A 27,931-nucleotide genomic window follows, 5' to 3' on the forward strand; every position below is an offset into this window, starting at 1 on the left:
AGCGAGCGCGCGCACGTGACCGGCCCCGGCCCCTCGGTGCCGCCGCGAACGGCCGCGCTCACACACTCAGACACACGCGGTACCCGCGCCTCCATCCCTCCACCCAGCCACCCGTCCATCTAGCCAGCCAGCCAGCCAGCCCCGCTCCCCCGCACGCACCGCCGGCCGCCGCCAGCGCGAAGCTGTCGGCACCACTCCGCGGGGGCAGCGCCGGCGGCGGCAGCGACCGCGCAAGAGGCAAGAGTTTGCGAGGGCTGCTCCTGCCTTCCCGAAGAGGTTTTGCGCCCAGAGGATGGCTGGCTGCGGGCTGTCGGAAGACGCTTGCTTCTCCTCCTTCTTTTACAACTACACCTCCTCCTGGGAGACCTCCTACAACCAGGTAAGAGGTGGCCGGTGCTGCGCGCTCGCCGCCGCTGCGCCCGCCCGGCTCCTCGGGGGAAAACGAAGGTGGTGCCAGTGTGTGCAGGAAGGGTCTGGAAGTGTTTCTGTTCGGCATGTGTGTGTATAGCGGGTGGGGGGGTTAAATCAGCCGAAGAAAGAAATGAGAGAAAAGAGCCTCTTCCCGTGTGCCTTTCAGCCCCCTTCCCTCTGCCCTCTCCCCTCCCGTGAGGAAGAGGAGCGTGAGGAGGACTAAGGAAGGAGAGCCGTAGCCCGCGGAGGGCTGTGTGTTGCCCGGGAGCAACTCGGGGCTCAACCGGGCAACTCGGTCGGAGTGCCCCGAGCCTGCCCTCGGCTGCACTGAGGGACCGCGCTGAGGCAGCCGTGCGAGTTGGCCGGGCGGGGGGAGCAGGGTGCGAGTGACAGGCTGCGTGCGAGAGGGACCCACGCACCCGCTTCCTCCTCCCTCAGAAATGGCTGCATACGCATCCAGATCCGTAATTTCGGATCCTGCCTAGGTGGAAATAGTTCGGCTCACCCATCTCTCTCTGTGATTCACCCCCGATCCCCCCTTCACGCACTTAACTTTGATGACTGTGCAATGCGGAGCGCGCAGCCGGGTAGCGCCGGCCGGCTCCGTCCCTCCCGCCCGCGCCGGGGCTCGGGCAGCGGGGGGCGGCTGGCGAGGCGGTGGGGGAGAGCGGGGGGAAACCAGAAATCGCGCCTCAGAGGTAGAGAGCTATTCTGGGAGCCTCCGAAGCGCCTTTAATTAAATAACTGTTGTAGTCTGCTGCCCCCGCTGCTTGTCTGGTGAAAGTCTACAGGCAACTGTCATTTATAAACTACACCGGTGTGTGTGTGCGTGCGTGCGTGGGGAAGGGGTTTTCTGGCGCTGGCGTGACAGGAAAAGTTGGGCAGCGGATGGAAGCGGGCCGCGGAGCGGGAGAGAGGCGCCCCGGGCTGTGCGGGCGGTGGTGCCCGCGGGGGGGCGGGAGAGCTGGGGAACGAGGGGGGTCACTCCCCGCTTCCTCCCTGCGGGGGACAGAGCCCGCTGAGCCCAGGGGAAAACGTGCAGCCCTACGACCCCAGTTTCCAGGCGACTGAAGCTCCCGAACTAGCAGTTGACAGTCTGAGGTTACCCCTCACGGCGAGGCAGGGAGAAGCCGCGCGCACTTCCTTGCTCCGGGAGTTGCAAATGCCGAGGAGCGGGGCCGCCCTTCGGCAGCGGCCGGCCGGTGAGCCCGGGCGCGGCGGGGCTCCGAAGCCCTGACAGCCTGCTTGTCCGAGGCAGCCGAATAACTAAAGACGTATCTCTGTGTCCCGGGTGCGAGCGGATCCCCGCCGGGCCCATCGCGGCAGGCGCCCGCTCCGTGCCGGGCGCAGCTGCCCGCCGGCTGTGCCGCCCCGGCCGGGAGAGCCTTCCCGGCGGGGAACAAGTCAGGCTGGCGTGCGCCGAGGACAGGGGGGCTCGTGTGGGGACCAGACACGCATCAAGCGTAGAGCCAGCGCTGAAACGCCGTCTCCCGGCGCGCCGGAGCCCCTGTGGCTCGGCGAAGCCATCCGGAGCCCTCCGGTAGCCCCGCGGCCGCCGGGTGCGCGGGGACAGCGGCGCTCGGCCCGTCCGTGACGGGGCCGGGAGGGCGCGGCCGGAGCCGCCGCTCGGAAGCGCGGCGGGGCAGCCCCGGCTCCGGGCCCGGCTCTCGGCGTGGCCGGGGCCGCCTCGGCCGGAGTTCGCGCCGAGCTCGCCGCTCGCAGCGGCTCGGGGTGGCCGGTGCTCCCCGGCCCGCTCGGGCGTGTGTTCCTCTGTACGAGCCGAGGGCACACACCGGGGCCAGTGTGCTTGTATGAACACAGAACGTGCATTTTTGTCCTGCTAAATGAGAGCCCATGCAAGTCACTGGCATTTAAGAAGGGCTCATGCCTGATATAAAAGGCAGGCAGTTACAGGGAAGACTCCTTTGAAACCATCAGAGGGGGAAAATGCTTAGGAACGCAGACAATAAAATCAGGTTTAAACCAGCTCCTTTATCTAAAGTTAGTTTCATTCTGTAGCGAAACACTTCGGTGAAAGAATGTCATTGTGAAATGATAGGTTCCCTTACATCCCCTTTCAGGAGAGCAAGCCGTATCACAATGGAAGCAGGAAGAATTGCTGGCAAATCCAGAGTTGATCTGTTCTAAATATCAGTGTTGAACTGTATCTGAGGGAAAACGCGGGAGATAATTCAGAATGCAGAAGGTCTATTTATAGCAGGACTATATAAACCGTAGGATATATACACAAAGTTGAATTAAATATGCATGATTAGGAAAGGTGTTTCGAAGGAGAAGGTGTAATCATTACATAGCATTACAACGGACGAACAGATGAGCTTGCAAGAGCTTCCAGGGTGAAGATGAGAAGAATTTTTAAGACACATATTCTTTCTGGTGCTCAAGGCTCCTTTCTATTTTCATCTTTTGCGTATTACATTACCATTTATATCAGTCAAATTCATCAGCTGAGGATTAGCGGTAGATGTTAGTCTGAATATGAAATCAAAATGAATATGGGATTTTGCTGCAAATACATTTTTCTTACAAGTTTTAGCACTTAAAAAGGCAGACTTGGCTCAGACTTGACTGTCAGCCATATTCATGTTTGTTTGTTTTCACCTGAATTGAGTTAAAAAAAAAAAAAAGCTTCCAAACCTTCTTGCTAAATTTAGCAACATAGCCAAAATAGAATTTGTTTTGTTTAAAACAAAACAGCAAACAGAAAAACTTTTTAAAAAAGTGCTGGTATGAGAAGATGGGTTGACTACTGGAAAAATAGTTTTTTATTCCAAATCAATATGATGCACTCTCAACATCTCATACGAGGTAAAAGGATCCCTTGTATAATATCAATAGCGGCTCAGCCATCGCTTTCTCAGAGGATCTTTTCCTGGCATCTCAAGGCTTTAATGAGAGTATAAGTAATCAAAATATGCCTCAACAATGGAACCAGTCAGGTTAAAGAGAACAGTGACTTCTAGAAGCATAATATGCTGCCTGGCAGCTTTGAAAAGAGAGCTATGATGTTTGCTTTATAATTCAGGGAGTTTGAGAGATGTGTTTCAACCTTTATATTTTGGTGCATTATTGCAGTTTGTTTTTAAGCACAAGCTTATATGCGTGATTTGTTTGTAATATTCTTGGAAGGAGCTTTTCCATTGGATATTAAATTTCAAAGTGCATCACAAAAATGCTTGTAATGGAGAAATCATTTCTAGAAACTTTATGAAGTCTGTTTTGAATCAATTTCTTAGATAGTCTTCCAGAATATAAGGCTTCATATTAGTTACAAATAAGACTAAACGTTATTAAGGATAACTTCAAAAAGATTGAGTGTTCTCCTGAAGCTTACTGTCTTTTTTTATAGTTATTGTGGTACAGGGACTTAACCATTATGCTAAATTCCAGAGCAGTCAAACTTGTAGACTTAAATCCTGAGAACTTTCAACTGTGGTTGCATAAACTTACCTTTGTTGTCTTGCCAGTGTGTATAAAACTGAGATGAAGGAATATTCATCAGATTTCCTGTTGATTTATTCTGTATTCTACATTTTTAGACTGTCACTCTACTTCTGGTTCTTTATTTTTGCCGGAACCTTCCTGAGTGTATCTTCTGGAAATTTTCTTTACATCTGTTTCTTAATTAGTAGTCATGAGCAAATAACAGCTATTTCTAAGTGCTGCAAGGGGTATTCAGCCTTTCAAGAGCAATAATATTTCTCGGCATAACCTGTCTATGTGGAACTGGCAGCATTATTTGTATTAATTATTTTTCATTTTCAAGTTAAGAATTGGATACATCATTGTGTTACTAATCTATGTGGTTGGGAAGTGCTTGAAAATAATTTGAAATGTAGTTTGTGTATGAAATTCTGTGACTAACACAAATCTGGATACTTAAATCTGGATACTTACTTTAATCTGACGTCAGAATCCTTGCAGTACAGAAGTAAAACGAGGAGTATGCTTCCTGATTGATGCCATTATTTCGGAGATTTTTCCCTGCAACTATCAGCCATGGACTTAGTAACTGGCACCATTTTCTTTGTCCTGTGTTTTCAAACACAGCAGTGCACTGTACAACAACTTGGGCAAAATGTATTCTGTGGGTATGAGTAAGTCAGTGAGAGATGAAGCTAAGAGCCAACCTTGTGGGTGGCCTCTTTGTCTTTACATGAGCAGGGACAGAAGTGCCCCAGCGTAACTTTCTGCCAGTATTTTTGGGGAGTTGAACTGAGTGTAGTATATTGCTTTTTGCATTTTAATTCTTTTACTTAGAGTATGACCAGTGGCCGTTTCTCAGGGGCAATTGACCAAAATAGACTTATTGACTTACTTTTGTTTCCATATTTTCTGGTTTTTTTTTTTTTTTTTTTTTTTTTTTTTTTAAATGTTATTTGAGTAGTAGAACGTGAAATCTACGCAGGTTTGGAAAGATGCATAGTTTAATTTGTGTTAATGCCCTACATGTGTATAGCATATACTGAGTATGTCTGTGTATGAGAGTGTTGAATGAGAGATACCAACCTGTACAAGACTGGACAGTGCACTTCATGGTTTTTGAAGATGTTTTTCTTAAATGGAAAAAGACTCGTCAATAGTTGTACATTATTTGGTGGTGAAAACCAATGGAATAATACCAACATTCAACTGAAGTTACATTTTAACAGAGTCTGTAACATCTGTGCAAATTAAAAGAAGGCTGTCAAAACTAAATTAGTTAAAAAAATGCAATCCTATTTTAGTATTAACAGAAAATATTTTGTAATTTTAAAAAAGACTGAATCCTGGATTTGAGGTTTTTCTGACTCCAAGGGGTGTTCGTGCACAAAGCTGAAAAAAATAGCAGTAAAAATGAAAGTGAAACTGAAGACACCTATTTTCTTGACATCCCAGCAAATGATAAATGATAGGATAATGAGAAAGATGTAGTTTATTAAAAACAGGTAATGGACTTTATTAAAAATGTTGTTAAACATGATTCTCTTTCTTTCAGTGATTAATGCCTAAGTTGCTCATTCAACACAGTAGCTTTGAAAAGTGTATTCTGATGGCAGGTTCATCTCACAAGAAAAGCACGGTTTAAACTAGGAATGAACCATTTCCTCATGCCCCAGAGGAGAGCAGCTGAATAGTTACACAGCAGAGCACAATAGCACAACTTTAAAGCACATGCAGAAAATGGGCAAGATATTATTGTTGTATCTAATTTTAGAGGAAAAACTCATGTGCAGATTGTAAGTTACAGTTATGGCTGCGATGAACTAATGCTGTTCAGTGCTTTATACAGAAGATGGGATTTTCAAAAATACAGTTTTGCTCAGGAGAGAATGTCAGTAGTTCTAGCAATGCGTTCTGAAGGAAGAGGGCAGGGAGTTCTTAGCTGGTCAAATGTTCATGTGATCTAAGCAGAAATGTAAAAGTGCAGGGTTTGCATTGGAATGAGAATGGGGTCATCCACCCTTTGTACTCATCATCAGGGAAGCAGAACCTTCTTCCAGAGAGACCATAGGAAATCAATGTGTACACTTTGCTAGTGTAGAGATAAATGGGTACTGCAGAAGGGTATTAAATATAAAAGGGCAGCAGTAAAATGATTTACTGCATGAAGAAGTGGAACTTTCTTTTGGTCACCTAAAAAGCAATTTTCATTTTTTCTGATAACATAATTATATTTTTTTTAATACTAATAACAGAAAAGGCTGGCAAATCAGCTATTTTACATGGATTTGAGCTATACAATATAAGCTAGGACAGCCTTGATAACAAATTGCAGATTATTTACAAACATATACATGCTTTTTTCAACAAATTATCTGGCACTTATAATTTAGATTATAATCATCTGATCTGACTTACCTAAAGTTAATGGGTTTTTTAATGTTTTCTTCCTGAGGCAGTGTGGATGCTTGTGATCCAGTTTGTCTCGCCATGACCAGAAGGTATCACTGAGGGATACCAGCACAACGGATGCACATAGGAGACAACCTGACGTACATTTAGGTGTAGAGGCTTAATGAAATGTGGAAGAGCAGGTGCACAGTCCTAATGTGTCGGTGGTTTTTTAATTTCCTATGATGTGTCTGTCTGCTGTGTGAGCAAAACTCCTTGTACATTTAAAACTTACAGGACTGTAAAACTGCTAAAAAGGACAGAAGCCAAATAATTCTGCAGTATTTTTTTGTCTCAGGCTCTGTGTTCTCTACAAGTGACAGTTAGATTCTCCTTCTGCTACATAGCTGTGTGTTACTGTCTCCTCTCTAAAGGTAAAATTAAGGTGAAGACAGATTAATAGGAGGGCGACCCTTGCTCTGGTTATAGCACTTGTGACACTGGTGCTAATTTTGGAAGGAGAAATTGGGTATTCACGGTTCCACGTGAACTCACTGTGACCCAAAACGATGAGAGGTGTGTCTACGCTAGCACTTTTCTGGAAGGCAGGAGTGTGCTGCATTCATCCCAACGCTGCTGTGCTTTGGTTGGTGTTGTAGGCTGATCTCATTGCAATTGATCAGAATTCCTTTTGGATCAAGCTGGACTGTGTTCCAGGAGTACCCCTAGCACATGTGAGCTACAAATTTATATTCAGCTGAAGAGATGAGATCAGATCTAGGGTGAAGTTAAACAATCAAACTGTACCTTGAAGTGCGTGGTGCAGAGCATGGAGTGTGGATGTCGGATCCTCTGACCCTGGCAGAGTCACAGTTCTGCAGTATTTGCTTGTGCAGACAGTCCTTGCCTCCAGTGGAGTCTGTCTAGCAGAGAGTGCATGGAAGCCCGTATGTGGGAAGCTGGTTGGAGGCTTGTGGATAGAACGGGTCTCCTGACATGCACCTTATGTTGCAATCATAAGGCCATTATTCTTTCCCTCAAAAAGGGGCAGTTTGTGCTGGCCTGAAGAGGAAAGGTTCATTTCATCACTTGTGATGTAACACGAGTGAATAAGAGCCGCTGGTACTTTGGCTTGCTAAAGCTCTCCACATTTTTAACCCATTTTATTATTTGCAAGAGCAATTTAGTTCCTAATGTTAACAATGAGTGATTATGATTCTGTACTTCCGTTTACAGCACAAATTAGCATTTTGTTTTCCATTACAGCTTTTGAATGAGGAATTTAATGTATAATTTGCTGCAAATAGATGTTATCATCTCTTTGGATGTGAACAACCACATAAACTTGAGCAAATGATAAAAATGGAATCAATTACTTCTCAAATGGAAGTAGTTTACAAACCTTCACAAACAAAATAACAATAGTTGGTGGTTATTGTAACAAATAATTAGGTTTTTTTTAAACAACATTTATTGAATTCTATTGACAATTTACTAATTGCTTATAGAATATTTAATCATTCCCCTCACAAAAATACGTGCCAGAAAATATATGGATTTTTTTAAACTGTAGATTCCCTCTGTTGTCCTTGTGTGAAGCTTTTCTCATACTTTTGCGGTTATATTCACCTGTACAAATGTTCCAGAAGGGCAGCACTGAACCACAAATCATGCTGCTGATTAGAGAGTTTCACAATACTCTGGAATTAGCAGATTAAGATTGAAATTGTGGAGGAGGGAAGAATTAAGAATAAGTGTTGTAGGCTGTATGCAAAGCCTGCTGAACATGATGTAAATTTTTCTGCCACTTTTGACCTCGTGATCTATGTTCTGGTTATTAGAAGGATGAAGAAGAGAATCGAGACATTATTACAGTTGCTGGAATGAGTGAATGCTGTCAGTCTCTACTGTAGGGGGAGGTAATATCTTGTACTTTAATGAGTTTCCTAGTTTGAATTTCACAAAGAAAGTTTTCCGCTGTCAGTTGCTGTGATCAATTTCTGTATTATACAGAGTTATTCATGCCTGGAAAAATACCAATCCACAGACAAAATCACTGTGAGAAACAGTTCACAATCACACTCAATCTCTCCCCATTGCAGAGACTTTCCTCATGTCACTAAAGGACGTAATCCAAGCGTCATTTTCAACCCCTTCCTTTCAAAGAGGCTATTTCTAAATTCTGATTATTTTCTACATACTAGCTTGCATATTTGTGTATTTCTGATCCCCTAAAGTCACCACCTACATAATTTTCTGTCACTGTGAATTAATCAGCCTTTTTCTCACAGTCATCCCCAGTAACCCCCATGTATCCATCCATTTTGTATACAATATAAACTCTGATTGTACATAGTGTCTTGATTGCCCCTACCTACTCTCTTACCCTTACTTAAAAATACAAATTGAAGTCCATACTTTGTCTCATTTAGTACTTTAGACTTTACACCTCTTGTCCTTTTAAAGCCTTTGCATAATTTAGTTTTTCCCTGTTTATTGTTAATACCACCTCTTTTTGTTTATTACTGATGCTGGTCTGAGCACTTTTTGCTATCTCATGCTGTCCCCTTTGACTCACTGAAGTCATGAGCCCATTGAGGAGGATCATGTGGGCTTTCATCTACCTGGTATCTTGAAAGCCATTGCTGTCTAATTATTAAAAATGTGTAATCTTATTTTGTGGAACAAACTGACCAAAACCCCATTCATCACTCTGCTGCATTTCACTCTGTTCATCTGTTGCCTGTTTCTTTGGGTTGATGTCTGCTGCCATACTTGGATCAGTCTGTAGATCAGATGAACAGTAGCTTTTTATTCTTCTAATAATTAAAAAAAGAATAATGATGTATTTTCTCATTTGCTTCACTCTACCAAACACTGAAGTAATTAAGGGGGAAAAAAAGAATGGGAATAGTATAGCTTGCAATTCAGGGTCCTGTTTTCAGCCTTTTAGCCTTCTTTTGAGACCATGGAGCTGATTGTTTAAGATGGAGATTTTTCCTAATTTTATTTTTAAGGCAGCTGTTGTAAAAGTTCACTTGACTTCTCATTTTGACTATAAGTCTGTTTATTTGTTTGGTCCTTTTTTTTTGTCTTTCAGAGCAAACTTACTTGGGCTAGAGCAGATCAATGTTATGATAACTGCATGTTTGCAGTGAACATTTTGAAGCTTAGAATGCGTGTCTGGTGTAATGATTCCTGAAGAGTTGATTGAACTTCATTTTAGCAATGTGTGCATGGCTTCGTAAAACATATTCACAGTTGTCACAGGCTGCCTGGACTCAGCAATTCACAATGTCAGAGCTTTATTTGGATTGTAAAACTCATAAACTCACTCCAATGAGAGAATTTACTTCAACCATTTTCTTTCTTTTTCTGTTTCTTTTTTAAATTATATTTTTTGAGTCAAACAGCGCATTGTGAATTGATATATCTGCTAAACTTTGACTTGTCATTCATGATACTTCTTATTACATCTGCCTGCTACCTACATGTCTCAGTTTGCTTAGGCCTTGATCCAGCAGACCACTTAATTGCTCAAGAGTAAACACTAGGAAGTCAAGGGAACTGCTTACAGGTTTACAATGGATGTGTGGTGTATGGGATTAGGGCCTTAAACAGCTGTATCTTGGGGGCAGAAAGCTTTGCTTCCATCCTGTTTGTCTGGAACTTGCCATGCTTTGAATACTTTACGAGTGTTGATGGTAATTGTGGTGGTGGGAGCAAGAAAGCAGTGAGGTGATCAAGGAGACCTGGTCATGGTAAAGGAAACCTGCCAGTTCTTCTGTGGAGTTCGTTCTCTTTCTTTTTAAAATGGTTTTACAAATAAAAGATGATTACTCTTCTCCCATCCAAAAAGCTGTGTGATTAAATGCATAGGTTGTGCTCTAAAATGCAAAATTACTACAGAAAACCTTCCATGAAATATATCTGAGAGTGGAAAACTCCAGGTTTAAAGAAAAGGAAAAAAAAAGATGGCTGTAAACATGTAATGGTAAAAATAAAATATTTTAAGTAGGACATGCACACACTGGAACAATGAGAAAATGAACTACTGACCAAATAAATTAGCCAAACAAAAGTAAGGTTACACTCCCAGCCTTTTTTTATTTTTGTCCAAAAGACTGTTAATTGCTGGAGGATTAAAATAATTCATATTCAAGGATAGAAAGTGATAACAATATGCAGAGCTTGGATGCTCCAGCTATATAAGAGACAGTGAAAGGAATACTTTTCTCTCTGTGTGATGTCAAAGCCAAAAGAGGGGGAGAAAAAAAGGAGGGGGTTGTGGCTCTTTGATGTCACTTACAGAATAAGAATAATGCTGTAAAAGAAATAACATAATCTTTTTCTATTTATCTAAGTCCTTTTTTTTCCTAAAGAGTTAGGGCAGCATTGTTAATTGATTTTTCTGATGCTCATAATAACAGCTGTATTAAAAATAATTTACAAAGAATTTTTTTCTAGAAGCTGAGCCCTGAAGAATCTGTTGTAGAAAAGTGGGTAGAGAGTGGATTATTATACATCACTGTTCTCACATAATTATAATCTGCTTGATTGGTAAAATGCATGTTGTGCTTTTGCAGTGTCCATTTTCAACCAGTGGTGTCTTTCCAATAAGATTTGCTGGTTTAATAGTAATAGCATCAGGAAGTCTCATGCCCTTTCAGCATGGATAAAGGTTGTCCTCACAGCTGCTCAGATTGTGCTGGCATAGTAGCCATCTTTGCTGGAGTGTCAGTTTTTGGCTAGAATATTTTAACACACTGGGGCTTTTTTCTGGTTACCAGTGGTTGAATCATGTCCAGCTGTGAAAACAGATGTGTGGCTTTTTTGGGAAGTAAAGTTAATTAGGGTTCATTTATGAATTGGCCCTTTTTTTTTTTTTTTAATTAATGCTTTATTTTAAAATTTATTTACTGTGTGGTTAGAGGATACCTTTAGAAAAGAAATTGGATGTTTTTATGAACGTGAACTTGGACAGATCCAAACAAACAACATTATGTAGAAAATTCTGGGTATATCCACAACAAAAATAACCTTTCAATTGCACATTAGCTTTTAAAACAATGTTAAAAACGAAATAAGAAATACTTACTCTATATAATGATAACTACTAAAATTGAGACAAAAATGGAAAATAATAATGACTGGTTTATCTTGGTGCATATTATGTATTGATATTGCCATCTTGCCATTTTGTAAGGCAGCTCACAGTCTTTTCAAATCTGTATGGGCCAACATTTAACACACATCTCACTGAAGTTTTTGTTTTCTTCATCTTTGACTTTCCTCTCTGAAAGGAATTCTTTAGGTGAAAACCGGAAAATATTTGCCACGTTTCAGATACTACTTTCCCTTTTGTGTTTACTATAGTCATTTGTACCTTCTACATTGATGTTTGTCTATTTTTAAGTCTGCTGGCAGACAACCCAGTTTTGTGGAAAAGAGAGCTTTTCATGTGAAGAAAGTTTTAGTTTTGTGATTCCTTTCGTATTCTTGTTCTTGATTATTATATAAAATAAAGAGCAAATATGAAAAAAAATGAAACAGCAGCAATTGCTGTTAAAATTAATGAAAACAAAATTAAATTTGATAAATTACAAAAATTGCTGTCAAAAATCAAACAAGAAAACTTGTTTAATTTCTGTTACTCTTATTGCAAATAAGTGCCACATGAAATGGAAATCTGTTCATTAGAGCATCCTGAAGCAAGGATGTCCCTGTGCACGTACTGGGGCTGCACAATGTATGCAGCAATGACACCCCAAGTGTGCAGAATGTCTCTGGAATCACCACTAAACCTTCATGTCTGAATGAACTCTAAACTCATTGAGCAGCATTCAGCTTCCCTAAGACTATTGCAACTGTAAAATAGCAATGCAAGCAGGAAAAGAAAGATTTTTATGCATATATTTTGCTGCCTTTTTTCTGCATGGGGAAAAAAAGAATATTTGGAAAGATGATGGAGAGACCATTAGAAAACAATTATGTTTGTGGAGATCACAAACATATGTGTCTGAGAAATGACTGAGCTTCTCCCATGAGTAGATTGAACTATAGGGTTTGCTTGGTGCTTTGGATGTAATCCCTCTTACAGAGTCCCAGGGAAAGACTTCGCATGTTTGGAAGAGTATGCTGCCTATCAGGATTCGCAGAGGATGAGGAGATGATGTTTTTCTAGTGGTTTTAGGTGTTTTCTGTAAGGGACATTGCCCATTACTTGAGCACAATGAGCATCTGTTTGATTAGTAGCTGCCCAGGATTATGGAAGGATGTGGCAGTGCTACCTGCAGTGCAGGTTTCTAAGGCCTAACATGTCAGGTTCCTGTTTTTTGGATATAGTTTTGCCATATGTTGACTGTATGAACTGGGTTTTGCCACACTTGTATGTCTCAAGCAAAGGTAGTTGTTTGGTTGGTTTTGTGTCTTTGTGTTGGGTTCTTTTTAATGCAAATAGGAAGAAATATGATTTTACTCTCCTCAGAACTGTTACTAGATTTAAAAAAATGCAGAATTTCATACTGCAATATATAATTAAATCTTGTTACCAGGAAGGCAGTATAAAGTATGGAACTTTTTTAAAAATAGATTTGTTATTTTTATTTTTTCTTGGTGAAGATTATTATGTGTAAGACAAAAAGCAAACAAGAAAATAAAAGCGCTGGCATATTGAGAATATTTTATAAAATATTAATTCTTTTGTAGTTTAGAAGATGTAAAGCAAAGTGGCAGCAAAAGTCAGAGCTGTATTTGATTACAAATCAAAAGGTTATTAATAGTGCTGATTACTTCAGCTTAGTTATATCTGCTCTAGTATTACTCATATTTGTTTGCAACACTAATCAACCTCACTGTAAGCCCTTATCTTTGACCAGCCAGAAGAAATCATAAAAGGAAATAATTGTTTAGTGAGAAAGACTTTGATAACAGCATGACTCTTGTGTGAGAGACAAGGAGATAACACTGTCGGAGCGAAATGATATAAGCAAGGTAGCTAAGGTGATAAATTCTTTAGCTGTCTTGTCCTCAACAGTAAAATATACAGCAAATTAAAGATGTCTTTTAAAGAATTGTTTTAAGAACTGATCATGTTTGCAATTTGCATGTTTCACATTTGCATGTGTAGAGGAAATGGAGGAGATTTGGTTTTGAGAATAATACGATTTCATAAAGCCACAGATTTAGCCAGAGTTTGACCAGGTGGTTCAGTCACAACTTACTATTCAGTTATCTTACTATTGAATTGAAAATTGTGCTTAGTGTTTGAATTTGATTTGACCAAAATATTTTACAAAATATAAATATTTATCTGAAGGAAGGCATCGAGCGTTCAGTAAAGCTTTTGCTACTTACTGTATTAATTAATCATTTGCAGTGTTTGCTGTCTTTAACAGGTCTTGGTTTTCATTAGAGTTGCTCAGAATTAATTTTCTAGGCAAAAGTTCTCTTTATGACTTGGCCTGGTAGGTTGGGAAGCTCTTCAGTATGTTTTTGTTCCTACCTACAAAAAATACTTTTACTCAAGACACAGTGTGCCTTTTTTTTTTTAAGCTAATCAAAGTGACCTCTTTAAGACTCTTACCAGAGGACATTTTTTGCAGACTTCAAGTACATTTGCATAACTTCTCTGTTTTCCTTCCAATTTTTTGATTTCCCCTCAGGAAAATCAGATGCCGGAAGCACAAGATTACCAATACTTCAGTATTGGTCTCTACAATGCTGTCAGTGCTACAGAGAAGAATTCATTTACCAGCTTCTCTTCATTATGTTCAAGGTTCAAATTCATTTTTTGCTGCAGTGTCCCAGTGAGACTCACATTGAGTAACTTGTGTATGTCAGTATTGCTGAGTTAACTGAGTCATGACTACCCAGGGTATAGCCTACCACCTTGTACAAATGTTACATTTTCTGTGAATTTATCTGCAACTTAGCACTTGATCCAAACAGGCTCAAGAGCAAGCAAGCAAGGAAGAGTCAAATCCATGTATTTTAGCATCATGATTGCCTGTAGTGGTTTCAGCATTGTGTAATCTGCAGTCAGGTGTGCTAAGGAAGTTACCATGCCGGTTGTTCGCCCTTGCTGCCCCATTGTGTTCCTGTGACTTTGGGACAGAAGGCTCTCCATCCAAAATTGTCAAGCTTAACTGCTCACTCATTTGCTCCCTAACCTGGTTCTTTCAAAATGACCTAAACTAATAGAATATTGAAAAAATTCTACTGTTATGAATCTTTACAACAGCAAGCAAACCTGTGTTTATTTTGAAAGAGCTTGGGTAGAGCGGTGATGTGCTGTCATGCTGGGTGACCATCAAGAAGTGATGATGAGCAGCTAGAGGTCTGTATAGGTGGTAGCCTGGGTCAGCTCCAGCCTCGAGAGACTCACTGAATTCAGCGTTTGCTGTAAAAGCACTAAACTGGGAGAGGTACTATGTAAATAAGAATGAAGAGCTTTTTCTGGGAAAGATTTGAGATGAAAACATTGGAAGCTTCTTTTTTTCAGTAGGTGTGGATTTTTCCTCACTGAAGAGCTATAGATAGTGAATCAGTTTTTTGTAGATGTGTGTTGAGGTTGTGATTTTTATTTTTAGCCCTGCCCATTTGCAAGGGAGTTATGATTTTGAGTGATCAGGTTTTTGAAGCTCAGCTTTGAACATCTTAAATAGGGCTGACTTTCAACAGCTAATTGTTTAGTTTTTACTGAATTTTTGAGCAACCAAATCTTAAACAACAAGAATCTATGTCTCTTGACATGTGTACCTCTGATATTTAATGTGTGAAGACAGCTTGCAACTACATTTCAGGGAAAGCTGTATAGGAACCTTGCTAGGCTGGATTATGCAGAGAATTGCCAGTAGTCACAGAAATTGATTATTGTAACTTATGTCTCTTTTTAATAATATATGCTTATGATGTTTGTAAATCAAGGCAGGACTTTGAAAACTTGCACAGATTGCTGTATAAGTTTTTGGAAACAAATCTAGCATGGTCAGTTTCTTATGTAGTTCCACAGTGCAGGGCTCTGTTTCCCAATCTGATTTGATGACATATATTTTGCTGGCAGATTTTTTTAAGCTGAAACTGAACACTGGAACAGGCCTGTCCTGATATCTCTGTGAAACTCACATGAGATAAAGCAGCCTGAAATAATTCCCTGTAAACTGTCAGTGACCACGAAGAGTTTTGATTTGGCAGTGATGACTGTATTTAGAGCTGAGCCCAGAGGACTTAGGGTAACATTTGTCAAAGGCTTGTTTTCTGAAGGTGCGTGGATGTGAGAAGTAAGGTGCCTTTCAGACTTTAGTAAAGTTCTCCTAAAATATGTAGTGCTGTGTAGGAACATTTGAGATAGTTTAAAATTAACTAGCTCAAATAACAAAGGCAACAGAGATAGGTCACACTTCAGTCTTGTAGTGGATTAGTGGCTGCAGGTTGGCAAGTTTGGCATCCTTCATCTTGTCCACTGTCCAGATCACAGGAGCACAGCATCATTAGGTTGGAATGGACCTCTGGAGATCATCCAGTCCAACCCCCCCTCCAAGGCAGGGTCACCTAGGACAGGTGACAGAGGAACTCATCCAGTGGGTTTTGAATGTCTCCCGACAGAGAGGCAGACTCCCTGACTTCTCTGGGCAGCATTTTCCAGTGCTCTGCCACCTTCAGTGTAATGTTCATCCTCATGTTGAGCTGGAACTTGTGGTTTATTTTATGGCCATTGCTCCTTGTCCTGCTGCTGTGAGCCACAGGAAAGGGTCTGGTACCATCCTCTTGGCACCCACCTGGGAGATACTTGTATGTATTGATGAGATCCCCTCTCAGTCTTTTCTCCAGACAAAACAGGCCCAGCTCCTGCAGTCTCTTTTCAGAAGAGTGCTGCTCCAGACCCCTCATTGTTTTTTGTGCCATCGACCGGACCCTCTCCAGTTTGAGTTTCTTGTATGGAGAGGCTCAGAACTGGGGCAACGCTCCGGGTGTGGCCTCGGTAGAGCCGAGCAGAGGGGCAGGATCACTTCCCTGAGACTGTTGGCCACATTCTCGTCAATGCACCCCAGGATCCCGTTGGCCCTCCTGGCCACAGGGGCTCATGGACTTACATTACCTGAAGGAAAAAGGGTTGTTGACAGGTCCAGGCTTTTCCAGATCTTTTTTTAAAATTGTTAATCTAGCTTAAAACCAAAATAAACGTACACATTGAAATGCCTAATTTATGTTAATTGAGATGTATTTGTCTGTGTAGTAACCCTAAATACTCTACTGTGAAGCATTAGAAATTCCATCTGCAATGTTTTCTACAATAACTTTCAAATGGTTGCCTTAATGAAGTTCTTAATGTAAGAGAGATGACTACTTTTGTATTGTGAAGCACACAGGTTTCAATGGAGCGAAAAAATACATAATTCTCTGAAACAGAATATATATACATCATAAAAGTAACTAACTTAGAGTAAACTTAAAGAGTGGCAAAACATGTTTAAAGAGTCGTGTATAGTCAGTGCTCTGGTGGAGGAGAGTGCAGAAATTTCCATTTTTATAAATTAAGCTGAAATGGTAGGGTTATTAACCATTGGAGCAGGCTTCCAGGGGAAGTGCTTGAGTAACTACTCCTAGAAGTGTTTAAAATATCTGTAGCTGTGGTGCTTAGGGACATAATTTATTGGTGGACTTGGCAGTGCTCAGTTAGTAGTTAGACTTGATGATCTTAATGATCTTTCCCAGCCTAAATGATTCTATGATTCTAGGAGAGTCTTAAGCATTGTCCTGGTGTTTCTGTATTTCTTGTTCTCCCCAGCAACTTCAGAAATAGCACAATATGTGGCATTTAGTTTGTGTTTAATCTCTCTTTTGTTTTTAAACAGGTCTTCTTCAACTGGTAGCAGCTCTAAGAATTATGTGAGGAGAATTCTAGAAATAAAAGCAAATCAGAGAAGACAATGTAATGATGTTTTGTACTTGTATTTAAGTTTTCTATCATTTGGAAACTCGAGGGCTCTTGCTTTTGGTTGCCAAATGTTAGGCTGATTGCTTTCAAGGTGAAGCTGTACTATGCTGCTTTGAACTGATACTGCATGATTAGGGTAATAAGTAAGTGCCACTTAATTGGAACAGGCCTGATCAGAAGACATTCCAGGTAACTGATTTAAGCCAAACAATACTTAATTGCAGTGAATGTTGCTTAATGGGTATGATAATTATGGGCATTGGGGATACCTTCAAATGATTCATTGGTGGTTGGGTCTTTTGTGTCTGCCTCACTGTTGGCTCTCTTTCCTGTTGCTCAGAACAGCTTCCAGTGCCTTCATAAATAGCCATGATTCATTCAGAAAGCTGATAAAACCATGGTTCGCTTTTAATAAATCAGCAGTCTAAAATCAGCTTGTTTAAAACCATGATGTCTCTAATGATTTTTGAGGACTTTTTAATATTGTTTTCAGGATTTTGAACTGCTGGGTTTGCTTTTTCAATTTTCTATGTGATCAGGAATGTTAGAAATTGAAATAAGAAAAGACAAGTCACATAATTTCTTGGCTTCTGGATCAAGGCAGGCTCTAACATAATGAGAATTACTAAATCATAGAAGTTGATATGTTCTCTGCCCTTGGCAAATAATTAACTTGCTTTAGTTCTGTCATATTTTCTTACCAAGATTGCTTGTTTTCTTCTGCATGAACCTACCTGATGTGTTGCAAAATACACTTTAGAGCTGGGGAGCCTCCCCCTTTGTAGCTGGACGAAGACAAAACCTGATCCTTTTCCCACTCATTCTCAAACTTTGGCTTGCAAATGCATATTTTCACCTCCATAATTTAGCCTTGCTCTGTCTATCTTCTTTGCTGGTTTATTATCAGTATGGGAGGCTGATGTTTTCAGCTTCAGCTGCTTTATGTCTGTCCACTTTTTCCATACACATTTTTGGACTTCTACACTTATTTTTTTTGGGCAGACCTGTGTATATATATTGAATATTGTGGAGATCTGCAGTGTTTTCTGATTTAATCTGGAAGACAAGAGTTTGCTTCTGATGCTAACATAAAAATTCATTTTTAATTCCAAAAATCTCATGCTTCCGTATTTCTCAGTGTTCTGTCTTTTCTGTTGAGTGAACATGTTGGATTAACAGAAGTAAAAGTGTTTCAGTTTAAAAGGCTTAAAATACATCCGTTTATTCTTTTTAGATTAATGAGTGCTTTTATGGTCTCCCCCCTCCCCCTGCCTTACTACGCGCAGTCTCCATGTGGGTAGATTTTGACAATGGCTCCTGCAAGAAGTGATTTCCAGTGACAGGAACATGTCGAAGACATTTTCATTATTTAAAAAACAGACATGTTTCTCTGTCAGCAAATTTGCTGCACATATGAAAGTGGGATGGTGTTTTTTTTGTGAACTTGAAGAAGCACAGAACACTCTGGGTTGGAAGGAGCCCACAAGCATCATCAAGTCCAGCTCTTCAGAGAACAGCCCACACAGCGATCAAGCCTGTGACCTTGGCTTTGTTAGCCCAACACTCTTACAGAGCTAATTCCAGGGCCTTAATAACCCTTTTCAAAACTGAAAGGATCCTTCAGGTTTGCAGGATTACATTTCCTCCTCTCCTTTCATTTCTCACTATCTCTTCCCTTTTGGAATACTTAAGGAGGAAATTTAGGATGATGCATAGAAAAGGTGGCACAGGAGATTTTGTTGGCAAAACCAGAACCTCTTTGTCTCCAGAGAGGCAAAATTGTCTCTGTTGACTTCAGCCCCAAGCAGTCAACATATTGTGCTGTAGCTATTTATTTAAAGTGGTTGAGAATATTTAATTTCATGTACTGTGTATGGAAAAAATATTAGAAATATGAAACATTGGGGATGTTGAGAAGCTCTCAGGTGTTGCCTAAACTACCTTCTTCGAAGTGTTTAAAGGTTGGTACCATTTACCTGTAGAAATCAGAAATGAAACCAAAATTACTTGAAACACACTTAGCATGATCACTTTGCTCAGGGAATTTGATGTCTTTAAAGCATATTAGTGAGATCTAGACCCTTGTTTTGCTAGGCATTGTACTTACTAATATAGTCAATTTTATGTCAAGGACTCATGTTAAAAAACCCAGACAAGTAAATTAAAAAATAAGAAAATCATAAATGTAATTTAAATAATAAATCAAATAATGCCCTTATAATAGCCTATTATTTTAGTTCTCTGATGTATAAAGAAACACACATTTTTATCACGGCATGACTTTCACCTGAGTGCAACATAAATGAAATTCTTTCATCAGTAATTTCCATATATATTCACAAATCTTGAAGGAAAAGCAGTCATAAAACACACATGAATTAAATCTCTTGAGCAGTCTACAGAATATATATATACTTCTTTTTCTGAGTAACTGGTTTTATGTTTTTTCCCTTTTGCTGTACTAAATATGATTAAGGATGGCAGTAATTTTAAATATTTTGAGTAAAATTAGGAATAGTTACAATGTTTTTCATTCAGTAACAGATTTTAAAATAAAGGTCGTCATTTTTAGAGAGTTAAAAGATAAAATAGTTTGATTCAAGCTAGGAGAACTATAAAATAGTTGTAATGAGTTTAAAATCTGGTGATCAGGCCAGAGTACAGCTGATGTAGGTGGAGTTGGATGACTTCTGCTAAGGACCTACCCCTCTGCCTGTATGAAAATTAGAATTCCTTCACTTGTCAGTGTGTAGTGGAACTATTTCAATGAAATGCTGCAATTTTTAAAAATGTTTTCAGACTCTGTATTGAAGTCTGTCCCTTATTGGCTGGAATATCTGTTGAGACTGGAAGTTACCTGGCTCATCCTGGTGGCTGTATTTTCTTGTGTAAGGACACAAGAGAGAAGTGATGTAAGGATGCTTGAGGTTGCACCAAACTGTATTACAAGATGTGGTCAAACAGCAAATGCTTTTATTTGCCTGGCTGTCACTGTTTTTAAAGAGTGCTTCAAGACCTCTCACCTGAAAGGGAGGGTGCTTCCACCTTCCTTATCTTCATCCTGCACCTGGATATTTGATTGCTGAAGTGCTGCTGTGAGGGAATGCCAGCAGCTGTGAGTACAGGTCACTGAGGCTGGAGCAGGGCGTGCTGTCTTCATCACCGTGCTCCATCTCCTGTCTCACGAAGCAGGCAGGAGCGCGGTGTTTCTCACTTGTGCTGCTGCTGACATGATTGTTCTGAGATCTGAAGGCTTTCATTTTTTTATATCCTTGATAATGTTTCTCTTTTTACCCTCCCTTGTTGTGTCACAGTTCAGGCGGGAGGAGCGGCTGCGCAGAGGACCCTGCAGTGGGCCTGGTATGTGCGCGGCGTGTGCGGTACACGGCAGAGCTGTGCACTCCGAGCTGGGCAGTGTGGGTTGCTCCCTTGAAACCCCTTATTCAGAGGAGAGGTGACTGCCTATCTTCATGGGGCCGGTGGGGGAAGAGCAGACAATAGGGGTTCTTTGAGGTTTCAGCTTGTTCACTGTGGGAATTGTGGCTGGATGGAGCCTTTTGAAAGCTGTGTTACGTGAGAGAAGGTAAGTGCTCTCATGAAACACTAATAAGGATGTAAGAAAAGACACGAAGGGCCATGTGGAAAAAATGGGCAAATGGGCCGTCTGTAATATTAGAGGCACTACTACTAGATTCTGGTAGTGTTCCTAAAGTCATAAATTGATAATGCTGTTAGTGTTAGATTCCAGAACTGCTGCCGGTGTCCAACAGCAGGAGTGATTTTCCCACTGGGAGAGTGAGTTCTGCTGTCCCTGTGGAGAGAAGTGTAATAAAAATATGGAAACCAGTGAATTATGTTGTTGTTTGTAAAATACTGACATATATCTTACATAATGCCTGCGCTGTTGCATTTCAAACATGTTCAGATATGTAACCTAGACAAATTAGGAGAGTGCGTTGGACTGTTTCGTGTTAGGCACTAAGATGGTATGTAGAAGGGTAAAAAAAGGAACAAAAGCACACAAACAAAGTGTTTGAGCTGTTGATAGATAACAAATAAGTAAGAGTGATGTTGTCCCTCAAACAGGAGAATGCAAAAGTGTCTTTTCCTTCATGGATGAACACACTCTGCTTAGTGGTATTGTTTTCTTAAGTAGCAGACCCAGGCATATGTGGGCACCCTCTTAAAATGGGACATGCACAACTGTCAAATGAGAGATAGTACCTGCCTGATAGAGCTCAGCCTGCAAATATCCTAGAAGATAAGATGGGTGAGTGCAGGCAGGTAGGGAGGTGCAAGGAGGCATTGAAACAGTAATTTCTGATCTCTCTACTGTACTGGTCCTGCTGTGAAAACAGGGCAGAGACCTCTGTTCATAAGGATCTGGTGCTGCTTATAGCAGTTGTTTTCTCTTTGGCATAAGTAGAGTTGTTTGGGGAATGTGTCACACCTTCTTTTAGAAAGAGCTTTGACAGAGCCCTGAGACTAAGTCAGCACATACTTGTACCAATGGTATGACTAAGACTTGTGTCAATATAATAAATGCCTCAGTAAGGCAGGCAAAGTTGGAGAGATGTCGTAGGACAACAGGTGAAATAAGAGGTCTCTGTACTCTCAGAGAAGTATTAAAGTGACTAATAATAATTTGTTTGTGGTTATGTATACTTCAGAGCAATGAACCAGAGCATTTCACAAACACTGTAGTGTAGTGCATTCCTTTGCAACTTGAACTTCTGTGTTGCTCTAAAACAATGTGTCTAACTTTACAGAAGGTGTCTTATGTACATCAACAGTTGTGTACTGAAGAAACGCTGTCTGGCTCCTGAGAAAGCAATCTCAATTAAATCAGACAGGAGAAGGTCACCTTGGGTCATAAACTATTTGCAAATCCTAAAACCATTCAGACTTTTCCAAAAGTTTTTATATGAACAAGTGACAAGGTAAAGTAGTGAATCTATTTGATTCAATTTCAGACTTTTGTAAACAAATAAACTGCAACCCCAATCTGATAGTACACAAAAAATCCAATCAGCATGTATATTCTTTTTTCCCCGATTAGGTAAAAAAATCTCAACTTTGTTCATTTTATAGCAGGTAAACTCTCCGCATTATGGACTTGACACTGTAGTGTTACACAAAGAACCAAGTTAATGTTGGAATATTCTCATAGTAGAAAAGGATGCAAATATTGTGTGTTTGACAGCAGATAATCTGGTGACATTTGGGTAACTTTGTTTACCACTCAGGAGGTCAGTGCAAGCAGCTAAGCAGTTGGTTCCGCGTACAAGTAAGTAGATCCCATGTGGCTAAATGACAGTGACAGAGCGTTGCAGATTGGACCTCATTTTTCATTTCCTGCTTTTAGAATAGTTCCATTCAAATCCCTTCTTTTTTTTAGGATTTGATATATTGCAACCCATGTGTTTGGGAGTTAAATAATGAATATCTGTGAAAATTAGGTATGAGCAAATCAAGTGGAGAGGATTTGGAAAATGTAAAATGGTTTTTAGATTCACAGAATTTATCAACTTTTTGAAAAGATTTTTTTTTACTCCCAAGAAAAAGCACTATATTATGTCCAAGAAACCTCAGTTGTGGCAGGGAATGGGGGGGTCAAGGGTAGAAGAATATTTTTATCTGAATAAAAGGTCTGTGCAGATGCTGAAGAAAACGAAAGATGATGTTGCATGGCAGAATTAATCTGTTTCAGCAAGTATATATGCTGTAGATGGAGTAGCAGCTGAATTGCTGTAGAAATTAATTTGCTCCACACAGAATAAGTTGAATAATTTACTAGAATAAACATGCAGGGCCATGATGGGAAGCCATCTATTCGGTGTGTCTGTAAAGAGACAAAAAATGAAAGTAGTCTTGTAACTTGCTTCTTGCAAGAAGACAGGGAAGGCATAAAAAGATTTCTTGGGCTGTGTGTGTGGCAGGATGGAGAAGCAGGATGGAGAGTAGCCACTGCATGCTGCCATCTCAAGCAAATATGGGTACCTAGGAAAATGGACTTGCCAGCTCTGGCATCTGACAATATAAAGGAAGGGTGTTTAGTGTTGCTGCTCATGTTGTGTTTCTTTTGCCTGGAGGAAGGAAGAACTGGACTCTTAACAAAGCTGTGCCTGGAGCAGTGCACCTGTGTACTGTTCCTTACATAGGACCCGTGACAGTTGTATCTGGGTTCTGCATGATGACCACAAAGCTCGTATGGTTACTGCCAATAATGCAGTGGTGGAATATGGTGTTAAATCAGTTAGAATAATTTACAAATGAAAAAATGTGCTCTAATTTTATTTCCTTCTCAGCGAAGTAATAGAATGTTCCAGGTCTCCAGCAGAAGCCTGGGGAATGAACTCCTTATGGAGGTGTATGCATATGGTCTGTGAAGTGAGGCCTTTGCCTGCCACCCTGACTGGAGCAGCAGTGTGTTCTCAGTCGGTGACAATGGGATGTCAGCATGCTGGGGAGCAGCCTCACAAAGGGGAGGAAACTCCAATGATTTTCATGTGGTCTGTATCAGAAGGTGCTTGTGTCTTATGCAAAGTATTGAATGGTTAATTTCCATTGGGACCAATTGAATGAGTACATTGTTAAGGTGATAAGCCCTCACTTCTTTTGTTATAGCCTGATGTCACATAGATAAGCACACATGCAGCTGTCCCCAGTTTTCTCTAAAACATTATGAAAGTGTTATATTTGGTTGGCTGTGCATGTAAAACATATCCTGTGAGGCGGAAAGTTGTTGTGGTGTTGGAGAGCTTTTCTGGCAGCTGGATTTGGTGGAGTGTACATACCTGAGTGGAATTCGTCTTGAGCAATGTTAACCAGGAGTCTGTACACAGTTGTTTGGGCTCCCTTAGTAGCCTCAGAAGAAAGAAATGTGTCCATAGGGTGACTGACCCTCAGCCAGTGGTTGAATTTCAATGCACTTGTTAAAATTCATTACTTCTAGAACGGTGAAGGTGACATAAAATATGCCTTTACTGATATCATAGCAAACATGGTTTCATTACAGTGAGTAGCTGAACTGGGCACTGCTGTTAGCATGTTTGCCTTCAGATGCATTATAATGAGCATTTTAGAGGTAAGAGCTGATGTTGCCACGCTTGACTCCATGCTAGTAGTGTTGGCAGAAATACTCTCTGAAGCTACATAGAGGTCTCGGTTAATGATCATGGTCTGGTTTTCTGACTTGGTAACATTTCCCACCATACCAAGTAATTTGGAATTTGGGCTTGCATAGGGACAGGTGAAGTAGTGTGTTGTAAGTTGGCAAAAGGGATATTTGAGGTATCCAGGTCTTCAAATTCTTGGTGTCAGTAATGTAGATGTGTACCATTTTCCTTCTGCATGTTTTGCTGTTGAAAGAGGAACAGCCAGATTTCTTCTGCTGCTGATGCCTATAAAATTCTGACTCACAGAACTGCTTCTCTAACCACTGCTGGGAAATGAGTTCAGTGGGGTGGTTGATGGAGCAGCTGCTCCCTGTGCCTTGCCCAGCTGAGAAGATTATTCTGCTGTCAGTTGATTTGCCTTTCCTGCCTACCCAAAGTTCTTCCACTTCGGGTGATCATCTTCTGGTGAATTTGCAAAGCCTTATACCTTGGATCCATTAGTGAAGCAGACTTTTTGTGCACACTTAATTTGTTGTGCCCTCATGAGAACAGTTTCGTGCTATCCACGGCTTATGATTAGTCTGGCTTTTGAAGGCTGATTCTGCAGGCATATCTCCTATAGTAGTCTCAAGTGCAGCAAGTATTATGCATATCTGCTGTATCAAATTCCATGGAGCTTGTGGGTGGTTTGAAAATACTGTAAAGCTAAGCAGTTTTTGAGCACAGCTTGTTTCTGTAGATGAAGGAGCAATAGCTTCCACAAAGTGCAGTTTTAAATTTTTTTTTGTCATGTACACTAATCAGGAGTTTAGAAGTAAGAAGTTTTGGTGAGAACCACTCTTTATGATCTTGGTGATGTAGGAGAGCCCAATTTGCAGTGTTCAGGAATTGCTGGAAAACAGGTAAGTAGAAGATTGCAAAGTTGAAAGGCAGTGCCCTGACAGATGTACAGCAAGTTGTAATTTTACATAGATCTATATATGTGTAGTGCTTCCACTGTATAGCATTGGGAGCTTAAGTTTGTCTCAGTTTATACTGAACCTAGAAGAAAGCGGGTAGCTCTTGATAGTGAAGAAATACACGTGAAGGAAGGGTTTTTTAATTTCAAAATGAGAAATGATGACATATTATTTTTTTTAATATAAGATCAGTGGCTCCATGAAAGTGCTTGTATTGTTTTTTGTAAGTGTGTGGTAAACCACTTTAAAAAAAGTGTACAAACAGACTTTCTTTTTTAAGGTCAGGCTTGTCATTTCAGAAGGGGTATTGCTACTGTTTAGTTCTGTTCTCCCCACTAGCATTTACTGCTGAAGGGATATGTTTATCATGTCTTTTTATATCCTTTTACTTTTCAAAAGGGGAAGCTTCATGTGCAGATAGCATGTTGTTCCCTAAGAACAAACAATACCTTTATCATAGGTAGTGAATCTTTATAATTTTTCCTTATTTTACAAATCCATTAGCTCCGTAGCTGCTGTGTCTTTTGCAGGAGGAAATGAAGGCAGGTGTGGGTAGTGTTTCTGAAGGTGGAGGCACGCTGCCAGAGCTCAGTTCTGTGTGCATCTCTCTTGCTGTGTTGTTAAATGCAGTAGTTTGCAGGGAACACCTTGTGCTCCTTCAAAGAATCTACACTTAGGAATTCTTAACAATTCCTCTTGTTACCTCTGCATCCCATTGCAGATGTGTCAGCCTTTCTGCTGAAAACGACAGAACTTGGAGGTAGGACAGGGCAGAATTGCAAGCTTGCTTACGTTATATATAATCCAGTTGGTTTGTAATGCTTCTCTGTAACCAGCTGATGTTTCTTCTTTGAGCAGCAATGTTTGATTGGTGTTAGACATTTCTGCTTTTGCTTATCATGATATCTGACACTTCCATTGTCCCTGTTGTCCTTTTGATGCTTTTGCAAAAATCATGGAGTTACTTATAATACACACCATTTTTTTTGAATCTGACATCTCTTTTTTCCCTCAGGTACAGTGGACTTGTGAGAAGAAGCTGTTCTTTTAGTACAGGGGTGCAAGTTCTGAGGAATGCCTGTTGTGGCAGTGTTACAGATGTGTCAGTAGGCAGTGACAAGGAGCAGTAGGGTAGCCACTTTCAGTAGAACAACAGGTGATCAAGCACACATGAAAGAGGAACAGTTTGACCTCTTAGGCTGAGAAGTGAAGAAGTTGGACGTATTTGAGGGACCAGAATTTTTGTCTTGTCAGTAACCAATATCCCATTACCCGCATGGCCTGCATAATATAGGAGCAGCCCCAAGCTTTCTAACATACACCCTAGTCCCAAAATCAGTTGTCACTTTGCGTGCCAAAGGACAGTATACTGGCAGAAGAATTACTTCAGTGTGTGCATAACTGAGGCACCTCGTTAGTGTATGAACAGTGTTACTTGATGCAAGAGATGACTGAACCAGAAGAGCAGCAGCTAGCAAGTTAGGCCAGGAAAGGCTGAACCCTGTGTCTTTTTGAAGGAGGAACAAATACTGCTTCAGTAAAAACAGTTCCAACATTTTCTTGGGCATTAGAGACAAAAAGCATAGATAGAGGTCTTTGTAATCTGAGCAAACAGGTGCTTGGCAGTAACACTACATGAACATAAACATCAAGTCTTTGTAGTGATGGCAGCAGTATACTAACCTACAGGCTTCTGAGTGTGTTCTCTTTTGGTTATATAGTTTTATTGAAAAAAAATTGGTCCACTTAAGTTTCTTACAGATCTTCTGTTTTGTAGACTAAGTTCTTGCTGAACTAAGCAAGATATATTGGTAGTACCTAATTGCTGTTTAATTTGGAGATATTATTTCCACATTCTGATGCATCAGACCATGGTGATCTGAATTAGTGTAGCCCAGATATCATGGTTATCCAAGTGTAAGAACTGATCACAAAGGTTTGACATGAAAATAGAAGTCTTCAAGTGGTGGTGCACTGGTTGTGCTCTTAGCACATAAATCTTTCTGTGCATTGGTAGATAAAGGAACTTGGTGACCTACTAGGTCTTCTCCATCTCTCTCTTATATGATTGTCCATGTTGAAGCCCTAGAGCATCACTGTTGTTGCCTCCTTCTGAGCCAGCTGGCCTCAGGGAAGGAATCTGTCAGTGAGCAGGAGAGCTTGCCAATTGGCCATGCGTTGTGTGCTGGCTCAGGAGACCTTTCCTTCACACGATAATAGCCTGCAGAAATGGGCCTCTCTGTTACCTGAGCCCATGATTGTTTGGAGATTGGTGGGCTTTCCAACGACCCAGGGATAATAGCCTTGCACTTTATAGTGTTCTGCTGCCCTTTAAATTTGAAGTGTAGTGAGAGCAAAGTGTGGCAGTTCTTGAAATAGTGTGGAAATGGAGCCAGCGTGGGATCTCTGTGGGGATCTAAAGCAAGTGGGGTGCAGTCCAGCATACCATACTGTTGGACCAGTGCATTTCTTTGTCAGCCTCAGAGTTCTTCATGGTAACTTAAATGTGCTCTCTCCTACTGCAGATAAAGGGGAGGATAACCGTGGCATTCCAGCTGGCATTCTGTCTGTGAGGTGGATCCCATGTGTGGCACAGGGCTTTCAGGCAGAGGGAGCATGTCTCCCATGTCATCAGTGCACTGAGATTAAGATAAGTGTGCAGCTCATGA

The 27,931-nt window shown here is 40.9% G+C and overlaps 1 protein-coding gene across 1 annotated transcript in view; it reads left to right on the forward strand.

The window, feature by feature from the left end:
• The first annotated feature begins 20 nt into the window (after positions 1–20).
• The window catches only part of PPARGC1A (PPARG coactivator 1 alpha), a 363,744-nt gene continuing 335,833 nt past the window's right edge, over positions 21–27,931 (forward strand). Inside the window, exon 1 of the mRNA XM_041402537.1 lies at positions 21–379. Coding sequence (XP_041258471.1) covers positions 293–379 — 87 coding nt within the window. The 5' untranslated portion in view covers positions 21–292. The remainder of the gene's footprint in view (positions 380–27,931) is intronic.

The sequence above is a fragment of the Onychostruthus taczanowskii genome, unplaced genomic scaffold, assembly GCF_017590055.1.
Source record: "Onychostruthus taczanowskii isolate IOZ18803 unplaced genomic scaffold, ASM1759005v1 scaffold2, whole genome shotgun sequence".
Taxonomy (NCBI): Eukaryota; Metazoa; Chordata; class Aves; order Passeriformes; family Passeridae; genus Onychostruthus; species Onychostruthus taczanowskii.